The sequence below is a fragment of the Carlito syrichta genome, unplaced genomic scaffold (assembly GCF_000164805.1).
Source record: "Carlito syrichta isolate Samal-C Ts95f unplaced genomic scaffold, Tarsius_syrichta-2.0.1 Scaffold303683, whole genome shotgun sequence".
NCBI lineage: Eukaryota > Metazoa > Chordata > Mammalia > Primates > Tarsiidae > Carlito > Carlito syrichta.
The window spans coordinates 215,417-227,992 of NW_007247779.1; the positions used below are offsets into that span (position 1 = coordinate 215,417).

Genomic DNA, 12,576 nt, shown 5'->3' on the forward strand with positions numbered 1-12,576 from the left:
GGAACCAGAACAGCGGAGGAAACGCCGCACCCGAGCCCCAGCGGTCGCTGCTCCGGGAGGGGAGGCGGGGCCTCAGCGCGCGAGGGGCGGGCGCTAGGCGGGCGGGGCCAGAGGGCGGAGCCTCGATGCGTGGAGGCGGGGCCGGAAGGTGGGCCATCAGAGCTCGGGGGCGGGTCGTGAGGCGGGATGTCGGCTACAGGGGCGGGACTTGCAGCGGGTGCTCGTTGAGCGGGGGCTGGGCTCAGGGGATCGGGCTTTGGGGGCGGGGCGGGGCGGGGCCGAGAGACGGGGCCTCAGAGCAAGGGCTTGTTCTGTCGCCGTCGCCTCCTAGTCAACGGAGCCTGAGTCTTCCTCAACTTCCCCGCCATGGGCGTCGCTTCACAGCCAGGCTGCTCCAGAGTAGGCCTCGTACAGGTGGGCGGGCGGGGTGACGCCCACCCCTCATCTGAGGCTCTCTCGACAAAACCGAATGGAAGGGGACATTGGTCATTGCCTGCCAATTCGCCCACCTGTGTTTCGGCTCTCGAAAGTGCATTGGAGTTACAGAAAAGGAGAAGCGAGAAGGGTGCACGGCACCTGGCTCGTCCCATCCTTTCCATCTGGACCACACCCAAACCCCTTCCCTGGGGAGAAGTCAGAATGAACTCTGCCATAACCGCTCGGGGCTGGGACCCTCGTCCCCACAAGCCTCATCTTTCTGACCCTCATTCCTTCCTGGACTGAGCTCATCTTGTGGGCTGGGGCTCAGGAAGGAGAATTTAATGTCAACCAGAGAAAGCATTAATAGTTCCAGCCAAATCCTAACGCCTTACTGTCATCCTCCCGAACCTTCGGACCTGGAGGGTCCAGCCCGCCTGGCAGTAGAAGGACAAAACGCACCTTGAGACCTTGGGAGTCAGACAGCTCACCTGAACATCGGCCCTCTCCTGATTGCCCCAGCTGGGGCCCTCAGCCAGCCCAAACAATGCCACCTGTTGATTAAGGTTGTAATTTTTACAGTGGTCTCTCTCACTTTGTCCCATGAGGAGCCTTTAGAAATTTTCAGATCTAGTCTGGCGTTTGTGAAGTCTAGGCCGTCCATGAATGAGCCTGGGAGGTGGAACAGGTCCATGAACACTTGAAAATTATTTAGAACACTTTGTGCATGTGCATGTTTCTGGGGAAAGGGTATATAGTTTGTATCAGATTTCAAAGTGGATCTATTACCTCCTTCCAAACACCAAGAATATCTTAATAGTTTGGATTGCCGGAACTCTGGCCTAGCCAGGCTGCTGAGTCTGCTTCCATATCCATTTGGCATGTACCAAGTGCCCCAGATGTAAATCCTCTAGTGGTCAATTTTAGGGATGGATTTAAAATAGAACTAGAGAAAGTACCATATGTTCTTACTCATAAGCGAACCTTGAACAATTATCATAATACTATAAGAAAGGGATTGGCAGTAGTGGGAAACTGCCAGGAGAGGGGGAGTGGGATTGGCAGTTGAGGGAAACTGCCAGGGGAAGGAAGGGCACACCTTATCAACAAGGATACCTGCATAATGAACATTTGTATACCTAACCCTGAATTATACCCCATATCTTTACAAAATAAATAAATAAAAAATAAAAAAGCAGAGAAAGACTAAAAAGATTGGGTCACACTTAGTAGGAAAAAGGTTAATTTCATGAAAATTGTTTCCTAATGAAAATATGATAGACTTCTCTGTTTTTACAAAAACAGCAAAAGAGTTGGGAAGCAAGTTTGTTTGTTTTTTAGGTTCTTTAAATCCTTACCACACTCCACACTGCACTGAACAAAAAGAAATGAAAGAGCCACTTTACACTCACCATTAAAAAGAGAGAGAGGGCTGGGCGCGGTGGCTTAAGCCTGTAATCCCAGCACTTTGGGAAGCCGAAGTGAAAGAATTGCCTGAGCCCAGGGGTTCGAGACCAGCCTGGGCAACTTGGCAAGACCTTGTCTTTACAATAAATCAAAAAATTAGCTGGGCATAGTAGCATGCGCCTGTAGTTCCAGCTACTTGGAAGGCTGAGGCAGAAGGATTACCTGAGCCCAGCAGTCGAGGCTGTGGTGGCCATGAACGTGCCACTGCACTCCAACCTGGGCAACAGAGTGAGACTCCAACTCAAAAAAAAGAGAGAGAACCAGTCTATCTGTGTCAAAGCCACCAGGTACAAGTTTATCCTAATATATTTATATAAAATATGTGCCTTATATTTATACTTCACTTATTTATAAAGAACTCCAGGTGTGTGTTGGGGGATTAATTTAAATTACTTTTGACAAATTCAAGTTTGTAACTCACTAAAAGAACAACTCAGTTTGTAATGAGGATTGACAGTAAATGTATAACATCAAGAGTTGAATATGTATTCCTTTTCTGACTTTTTTTTTTTTGGTCAGAGATGTGTTTTTTTTTTAGCTGGAGTTTCACTCTCTTGCCCAGGCTGGAGTGCAGTGACATGCTCATGGCCAACACAGCCTCAACCTGCTGGGCTCAGGTGATCCTTCTGCCTCAGCCCTCCAAGTAGCTGGAACTACAAGCTTGTGCCACCACACCTAGCTAAATTTTTGGTTTATTGTAGAGATGAGGTCTCACTATGTTGCCTAGGCTGGTCTCGAACCCCTGAGCTCAGGTAATCCTCTCGCCTCTGCCTCCCAAAGTGCTGGGATTACAGGTGTGAGCTTGGTCAGAGTCTTACTCTGTTGCCCAGGCTGGAGTGCAGTGGCATGCTCATCATAGCCTCAACCTCCTCAGACGATCCTTCCATCCCAGCCACCCGAGTAGCTGGGACTACAGGCACATGCTTGGCTAAGTTTTAAATCTTTTTGTAGAGACAAGTCCTCGTTATGTTGTCCAGGGTGATCTCAAATTTCTCTTTCCAAAATGCTGGGATTACAGGCATGAGCCACCGCTCCTGGCCTTGAACATTTATTTTTATAAGATGCCTGTCATCCCAGTACTTTTGGAGGTGGTAGCAAGAGGATTGCCTGAGATGGTGGTGTGTGCCTGTAGTTCCAGTTATTTGGGAGGCTGAGGCAGAAGGATCCCCTGAGCCCTGCAGGTTGAGGCTGCAGTGGCTGTGAGTGTGTCAATGCACTCCAACCTGGGCAACAGAGTAAGACTCTGATTCAAAAAAAAAAAAGAAAGAAAGAAATCTGTTTTCTTGAGTCAGGTTATCTTGTCACCTTTAAAAGTCTACTTAGCTATGTCAGTTTAAGACATATTGAAAGAGTAGGTTCCTTGCATAATACTCAAACCAACTGGGACATTTCAAATTTAATTTAATCCTTAACCCCTTGACAGTAAAGGCATAAGAAATCAGAGTCTATTCCATTCTCTGGCACAGGCTGATTGGCAGGTAAAGGCAATCTGAGTTTGTTATTTTTATTTTTTGGGTTGGGGTCTTGCTCTGTTTCCCAGGATGGAGTGCAGTGGCACAGATCACAGCTCACCACAGCCTCGACCTCCTGAACTCAGGCAACCCTCCTACCTTAGCCTCCCGAGTAGCTGGGACTACAGGTGTATGCCACTACACCTGGCTAATTTTATTTTTTGTAGAGAGGAGGTCTCACCATGTTGCCCAGGCTGGTCTCAAATTCCTGGGCTCAAGCAATCCTCTTGTGTTGGCCTCCCAAAGTGATGGGAATATAGACATCAACCACTGCGCCCAGCCTCAATTTAAGTTTTGATTTGAGGGTATTGGTGATTCTCGAAGTCAATTTCTAACTTCTGCTCCAACTGTCTCAGTAGTAATTGCTGGTTCCCTGTGGCCACCACCTCCTCCCCTAAAGCATTCATTTCCTTGGCACTCCTTGTACTCCTCTTTGTGGAGGTGCAGTTCTGTATTTATGCTGTGCCCATTCGCAGTTGACATGCTGTAACAAATTTACCTTTGTCATGCATATCATTATCACCTGTTTCGTCTCCACTAGCTTCCTGGTCTGTCCCAATCCTGGTTGCAGTTCAGTAGGTGAAGGAAAAGTCAAAAGGCTAAATCTAAAACTGATGTTGGTCAGGTGTGGTAGCTCATGCCCGCAATCCCAGCACTTTGGGAGGTTGAGGCAGGAGCTTGGCTTGAATCCAGGAGTTCAAGACCAGCTCGGGCAAAGAAAGAAAGATTGATTAGCCGGGCGTAGTGGTGTGCACCTGTATTTCCAGCTATTTGGGAGGCTGAGGCAGAAGGATCACCTAAGCCCAGAAGGTCAAAGCTGCAGGAAACCATGATCCATGCCACTGCACTCCAGCCTAGGCAATAGAGTGAGAGCTTACCACATATGCATCAATCTAGAAAAATGTATCACAGAAAAGCTGATGTGGAAAGAACCACTGGCTCCATCTGGTGCATTTAAGTGATATTTCATTTAAAGTTCTATGGAAAAGTTCACACAGAGACTAATTTGGGGATCTAATACCCATATGGCTACCAGATCACTTAGATTAAATGTATCATCTCCTTTCATTATACCAAGAAAGTTACCCCTGGTCTCTAGACTCATCAGAAAAGCTGAATGTGCCAAGCACTGGGCACCAAGGAACTTTGCATCAGACATTCCTGGATGTGATCCTGGTTCTTAGCTATGTGACCAAGGACAAGTTAATTAAACTTCCCAAGCCTTTATTTCCTCACTTGAAAAATGACATATCTACCTTGAAGGATGCTATGGTTTGAATGTGTCCCCCAAAGTTCTTGTGTAGGGAACTTAATCCCCAGTGCAACAGTGTTGTGAGGTAGGATCTTTAAGACACCATTCGTGAGGGCTCCCTCATGAATGTGTGAATGCTATTGTCTCCAGAATGGGTTTCTGACAAAAGGATGGTTTCAGTTCTTGTGAGATCTCTCTTGCGCTCTTGCCCTTACGCCATGGTATAGCATACCAAGAAGGCCCTCATCAAACACTGGTGCCATGCCCTTGGACTTCCCAGCCTCCAAAACTATGAGAAACAAATGTATTTTCTTTATGAATTGCGATACTCCATAATAACAACACAAAACAGACTAAGGCGAAGAACTATTGTGAGAATTATGTGAAATCATGTTGGAAAAGTGTAAGCATGACATAATATCCTCGTCTGCCATGGGTTGTCGATTCACGATTTTTATTGCCTTTTAATTCCAAGCCTAATTATTTTTTTCTATAGCATACCATGAAACATTTTAATGCACTTTTATTAGTTAGGATTTTTTGTTTTGTTTTTTGGAGTTGGAGTCTTATACTGTTGCTCAGGCTGGAGTGCAGTGGTATGCTCACAGCTCACTGCAGCCTCTAGTCCTGGGCTCAGGCGACCCTTCTGCCTCAGACTTCTAAGTAGCTGGGACTACAGGAGTGTGCCACTATGCCTGGCTAATTTTGATTTTTTTGAAGAGATAAGGTCTGCCACGTTGCCCAGGCTGATCTCGAACTCCTGGGCTCAAGCAATTCTCTCCCAAAGTGCTGGGATTATAGGCATGAACCATTGTGCTGGCATCTCTCACTCTTACGAGAAGGACGACCATCGGCCATTGTTGGATGGTCTGTCCAGCACCCTTTTACAAAATGTGATCTCTGCCCTCCCCTCTTTTTCCTCTCCATGTGTGCAGCTGCAGCAGCCACAAGGTGACTTGGCCTGCCAGTCTCTGTTGGCTGCTCCTGCTGTAGGCCCTACCTCTAAAAAAAGAGGAACGACTAGACTGGGTCAGAGCAGTTACTGTGAGAGACTACGTCCCACCCCAGGTGTTTAAGGAGCAAGAGAAGAAGGAGAGAAGAAGGTAGAGAAGAAGGAAGCTACCCCAGAAGGAGCAGGAACAGAGTGGCTCAAAGAGAAACTCCCCTTCCCACAGTGGTAGCATCCCTTCCCTGGTGTCAGAACATTCCTGAAATCCTGAGTTCTAAGAGATACTAAGATGATACCACTGCACTCCAGCCTGGGTGACAGAGTGAGACTCCGAAAAAAAAAAAGAGAGGGAGAGAAATCATTTCAACCAGTGCTTGACAGTTGAGGGTCTTCTAAGTGGGCTACATGTTTATCCACAAATGACTGACTAAAGAAAAAGGGAAATAAGAAATATAAGCAACCGGCCTGATGCCTCGTGCACTTCCTGCCTGTGGTTTCATCAGGCAGAGCCTGAAGTACTCTGTGGGTCCTGAGTTATTGCCCATCACGAGCAGGGCTCTGGAGTTTGGCTGCAGAAGGAGATCAGAATACGGAAGATAGTCAGGAGACGTCTGCAGAGCCACTAAAATGTTTTTAGAGCCAGACAAGAAGCCATTAAAAATGTCTTAGGAGATTTGGCCTGAGAGGAATATAATTAGAGCATGTTGGAGTTAGTTAGTGATGTAGAAATGGGCTGAAAGAAATTAAGTCCAGTCTGAATGGGGTGCAGACTTCCCTCTAACCCAAGAGGATGAAAAAGTGAGGTGAGGGTTGTGAGAGTTAGATTGACACTTGGAGGTGCTGCCATCGTGAATCAGAGTTAAGAAAAGTAAACACCTACATCCGCTGGTGAACCATAAATAACATAGTCACTCTGTTTAGTCCTGGTCCCCCAAACAAACGAAACTTGAGCATTTACATACTGTACTCATTCTCTAAGGGAAAACAGCATTATCCCTTATGTCTGCAATGATGATGTCAGGAGATATCATGTGACCTTTGTAGATATGATAGTCAAGTGTCAATGTTTTTCTTGCACACTGTGAACAGCCTATGATAAACTTTTAAATCTGACAATTTGTTGGGGTTTTTTTTCCATTTGTATTTTTTCCATTGTTACATAACATTTGTTTTGCTTTTACAGGGCCTTGCTCTGTCACCCAGGCTAGGGTACAGTGGTACAATCATGGCTCACTGCAGCCTCCAACTCCTGGGTTCAAGTGATCCTCCATCTCAGCCTTCCATATAGCTGGGACTACAGGTGTACAACCATGCCTGGTTAATTTCTAAAAAAGATATTTGTGGATATGGAGTCTCAATAAGTTGCCCAGGTTTTTCTTGAACTCCTGGCCTCAAGTGTTCCTCTTGCCTTGGCCTCCCAAGCTGCTGGGATTACAGGCATGAGCCCAGTGCCCGCCTCAAATTTGAATTCCTTTGAACTTTTGCTGTTGTTTGACAAGCCATTCTTGCTGAAGTCTTGACTCCTTCACAAATCTCTGCAAGTACATTTCTTCTCTTTCATAAGCTCCTTTGGTGTCCAAGTCTTTTTTTCTACAGGGTATAACTGGAAGCCAGGATGCCTAGTTGCAAAACCAATCCCATTTGAAAGCAGTGAATGTAGGCTCACCTGTTGTCATAGAGACTATAAATGGGGCTCTAGGAGTCATCTAGACTCACCTTGGGCTGTAGTTCGGTGAGGGGCAGCATATGAACAGGTTGACAGAAGACATCAGCATGTATTAGAGCAAAGAGATGGTCTGGACACTGATGAAGCAGAAGGTAGAACCAGATGAAAGAGGTGGAGGGCAACCTTGCAAACATTCTAGGATGTAATGCAAGATGCAAAACCTAGCTGAAAAATTTAGTATCAGCTGGGCGCGGTGACTCATGTCTATAATCCCAGTGCTTTGGAAGGCAGAGGTGAGAGGATTGCCTGAGCCCAGGAGTTTGAGACCAGCCTGGGCAACATGGTAAGACCTTGTCTCTATAATATATTAAAAAAATTAGCCAGATGTGGTGGTGCACACCTGCAGTCCCAGCTACTTGAGAAGCTGAGTTGGGGGGCTCACCTGGGCCCAGGAAGTTGAGGCTGATGTGAGCCATGATCATGCCACTGCATTCCAGCCTGGGCAACAGAATGAGACTCTGACTCAAAAACAAAACAAAACAAAAAACTAAACCTATTATTGAATAAATCATGTCCCAATGAAAAAGGACATTCCTCCAGAGTCCTTTAACCTTTACTACTTTATAAGCATAAGATCCAATAAAAATGCACTCAAATATAACAAAGCAGGGTGAGGTGCAAAGAAAGGTCACAGAGCTAAGGAAACAGAGGATAAATTATTATCCTTGCAAGATCAACAAACAAGAAACAGCAAGGAATGACCAGAGAGTGGTCAAGATCCAACAGTTCTAAGACCACTCACTACATTAGTGGTTCTCAAAGTGTGGTCCCCGGACCAGCAGCATCACCTGAAACTTGGTAGAAAAGCAAAAACTCTTGGGTTTCATCCCAAACCTACTGAGTCAGAAACACTGAAGACAAGAACAGCAATCTGGTTTAACCAGCCCTCCAGGTGATCCTGATGCCCATGAAAATTTGACACTACATTCTTCTCCTTCTCAGGCTAAAGGGTTTGGCATAGCAAAGTCATTTGGCTCCAGATTCCAGAAGCATGCACCTTTCTCCCAGGAAGATTCAAATGGACATTCCTTCTCTTTTTAATTTTTATTTTATATTTTTGAATTGTAGTCTCAGACTGTCACCCAGACTGGAGTGCAGTGGCATGCTCACGGCCACCGCAGCCTCGACCTGCTGGGTTCAGGCGATCCTTCTGCCTCAGTCTTCCAAGTAGCTGGAACCACAGGCACATGCCACCACACCTGGCTAATTTTTGTATTTATTGTAGAGATGAGGTCTCGCCAAGTTGCCCAGACTGGTCTTGAGCCCCTGGGCTCAGGCAATCCTCTTGCCTTGGCTTCCCAAAGTGCTGGCTGGGATTACAGGCATGAGCCACTGTACCTGGAAGACAATCCTTTTCAAGGATCGAAATAGAATCAAACCGCAAAGTCAGCATTCATTCATTCATTCAGTCACTCATTCTACCAACATTTATTAAGCATTAAGCTCCAAAGCAGATATTCACCAGTTTTGCACAACTTTGTCCCGGACCAGCTGACCCTGAGGCTCAGTAGCATCCGGAGGCAGGAGGGCCAAGTAGACGGGGGTCTCAGCCCCCTCCTCCGCAGTCCTGGAGCCGTAATCCCCGGCCATGTCTGTCTTCACCCACCCAGGGCAGCACGCATTCAGCAGAATCCTGTCGGCTTTTTCTTCTCTCATCCAGACGCCTGGCCAGGATTCTCGATAAAACCGTGACCCCCAACTTGGACACTCCATAAGCTGAGTTGGGCCAGCCTTCCCTCTCATGGACCTCATTTTTGGTGTCCTCCACAAATTTTTTCATGAGGTCCACAAGGTCCCCCTCTGTGAGTAATTCGCTCCGGAATTTTTCCTGCAGATCTTCACTGCAGTTTTCAAGAGCCTTTGAACCCTGCAAACTACTGATATTCACCACTCTCCCTGAAACAGAATGGTAAAATCATGAAAGCATGTCACAAAGAAACAATCGCTGCTTGAAGATACCAAATACACAATTAAGTCCTGGGGCAGATTTAATTGCTGATAAAAACAAAAGGTAGCCGGGCTGGGTGGCTCAGCCTGTAATCCCGCGCCTTTGGGAGACTGAGGTGAGTGGATTGCCTGAGCCCGCGGGTTCGAGACCCGCCTGGGCAGCGAGACCTCATCGCTACAATAAATCAAAAAATCAGCTGGGCGTGGTAGCACATGCCTGTAATTCCGGCTACTTGGAAGGCTGAGGCGGAAGGATCGCCAGAGCCCAGCAGATCGAGGCTGCGGTGGCTGGGAGTGGCCACTGCACTCCAGTCTGGGTGACAGAGTGAGACTCCAACTCATAGAAACCAAACCAAAACAAAACAAAAACAAAAACAAACCAAAAAAACCCAAAAGGTGACTCTAGAAGGCATAACATCTGTGCAGCCATGGTTTTTGTTTCTTGTTTTTCTGGGTTTTATTTTTGTTGTTGTTGTTTTTTAGTTGGAGTCTCACTCTGTCACTCGGGCTGAAGTTAGTGGCAAGATCACAGTTCACTGCAGCCACTACCTGCTGAGCACAAGAATTCCTCCTGCCTCAGCCTCATGAGTAGCTGGGACTACAGGCATGTGCCACCACACCCACCTCATTTTAAAATTTTTTTGTAGAGATGAGGTCTCACTATGTTGCCCAGTCTGGTCTTCAACTCCTGGGCTCACGCAATCCTCCTGCCTTTGCCTCCCAAAGTGCTGGGATTACAGGTGTGAGCCACCATGCCTGGCCCAACCATAGGTTTTAACATATTTTGACCACCGTTCTCACAAGAAGAAGACCCTATCTCCAACAGTAGCAGGGGCTCCCTCCTGCAGTGAGTCTCCATGAGGTGGGTGGGGTGGTGTATTTGTAGATTCATCAGGCAGTTTTATGAAATTGTTCTTTCCCCAGCATACACACTCCAGGTGCTTATGAATCTGCTTCCTGAGGGACCATGCTTTACCCTGGGGACTTTGGGTCTCAATTCCCTAGATTTGCACAATTTCCCAGGGCTGCTTCTATTCCTCAGAGCCAAAACCAGGGCCAGGTGATACCTGGGGATGACCCTGCCTACCCTTTGAGAGGGACACATCCACTCACAGAGTGGGTTGATTTGCCATCTTGGTTTTGATTTCATTACTTTTTAGTCCATAGTTAATAATAATATATTAATATTCATGAAATTAATATAAATTTTCATGTTGGTCGCAATTCATAACTACTATTGAGACAATTTTGTCCATAAAAACAAATTCACGGGCCAAAGTTGCCAGCAATCTGCAGTATTGGTGGAAATCCAAAATCCAGTGAACAAGTGAATTTACACATTTCATCCCACAGCCCAAAACACAAGTTTTCAGGGCTTCTTTGCCTACATATTATTCTGATCCCGCATTTTCTGCATACAATAGGAACACTGGGTTTTATTTCATTTTCTGAGTGGCATTCACCATAAATACACATCTGGGGGCTGCATATTCTACTGAGTATTTTATGCCCAATCCCATGCAGAGATACCCTCACTCTGTCCTTGAAAACTAGCACCAGCCTGGCACGGTGGCTCAGCCTGTAATCCCAGCACTTTGGGAGGCTGAGGCAAGAGGATTCCCTAAGCCGAGGGGTTCAAGATCAGCCTGGGCAACTTGGCTAGACCTTTTCTCTACAATAAATCACAAAAACTAGCTGGACGTGGTGGCATGTGCCTATAGTCCCAGCTACTTGGAAGGCTGAGGCAAAGGATTGCCTAAGCCCAGCAGGTCCGGGCTGTGGTGGCCGTGAGCCTGGACGACAGAGTGAGACTCCACCTCAAAAAAAAAAAGAAGAAAAGTAAAGAAAACTGGCACCTACTCTGTCCCCTAGGTACCTAAGGCTTCTGTGTCTCCTTTTCTTCTTCTCCTCCTCTTCTTCTTTCTCTCAATGGAAACAGTTATTTCTTTCCTAACTTTTAATTTTGAAAAGTTGCAACTACAGAGAAGTTGCAGCATAGTTCAATAAACACTGATATACCCTTCACTTAAGTTCACCGGTTTTAACCTTTTCCACGTTTGTTTTCTCCCTCTGTAGCTCAAAGTTGCAGATATTGTAAGCCTTAATACTTCTTAAATACTTCTCTGTGTGTGTGTGTGTGTGTGTGTGTGTGTGTGTATCAAGGGCATTCACCTACATAACTACAATTGTGATCATTCAAGATATCACTGTGCAAACACTATGATCTACTATAATGTTCTGTTATAGTTTTCGTTTGTTTTAATCCAGGGTCGGTGATGTTGTGTCCTTCATTACTTCTAAACAGCTTTGTTTCTAGTCACTTGACTGATACAAGAAATTCAATTTAAAAGGAACAGGAAGAAAGAGAAACACAAATTATAGAAGCTACTTTATGCCTTCGAAGAAATAAAAATCCTCATAAGGGGTGGAGTTGTCCTTTTTGATCTGAGGTATACCTCTGGGAAAGAGGTCAGGGGGTGACCGTCAGCCTCATCAACTGGATGGGTCCAATCACCCCTGCATCCACACCACCCACACCACCTTCCAAGTCCAGGTGGTCCCGCTGGTGCTGAAACACCTGCTGCTGCATTTTAGAAAGAGTGGGCAAATAGCTCTCTCTAGTGGCTTAATTGTTGCCTAACCTATTTACTCAGAAGCTTGGAACAAATAAGCAAGCGAAATAGACAGTCCCGACTTAACTGTGGTTCCACCTAATTGGATTTGTTTACTGATTGGTGCGAAAGTAATACGTATGGAGTAAAAACCATACTTTGAGTACCTATGCAACCATTCTGTTTTTCCCTTTCAGTACAATAGTCAATGAGTTACATGAGATATTCAACACTTTATGTTAAATGAGTTTGCCCAAATGTAGACTAATGTAAGTGTTCTGAACACATTTAGGGTAGGTTGGGCTAAGATAGGATGTTGGGTAGATTAGATATGTCAGTGCATTCTTGACTTACGATATTTTCAATTTATAACAGATTTATCAGGACATAGCACCGTTGTAAGTCGACAAGCATCTGTAATTTTCTTTGAGGTTATGTTTTACAGCTTGGCCTGGCTCAGAAGCTCAGCCTGTAATCCCAGCACTTTGGGCCAGGTACTGAGGCCCATGCCTGTAATCCCAGCTCTTTGGAAGGCTGAGGCAGGACCAGCCTGGGCAACCTAGCAAGACCTCACCTCTACCAAAAGAAAAAAAAAAATCAGGCGAGTGGATTCCCTGAGCCTGCAGGTTCGAGACCAGCCTGGGCAACTTGGCGAACCTTGTCTCTATAATATTTTTTTTTTTTTTTTTTTTTTT

At 45.9% G+C, this 12,576-nt stretch overlaps 1 protein-coding gene across 1 annotated transcript in view; it reads right to left on the minus strand.

Annotated features, from left to right (window-relative positions):
- Window positions 1-8,718: 8,718 nt before the first annotated feature.
- CBR3 (carbonyl reductase 3) overlaps window positions 8,719-12,576 on the minus strand; it is a 10,717-nt gene continuing 6,859 nt past the window's right edge. The window contains 2 exon segments of the mRNA XM_008059066.2: window positions 8,719-8,966; window positions 8,968-9,218. Of these exon segments, the coding sequence (XP_008057257.1) occupies window positions 8,781-8,966; window positions 8,968-9,218 (437 nt within the window). The 3' untranslated portion in view covers window positions 8,719-8,780.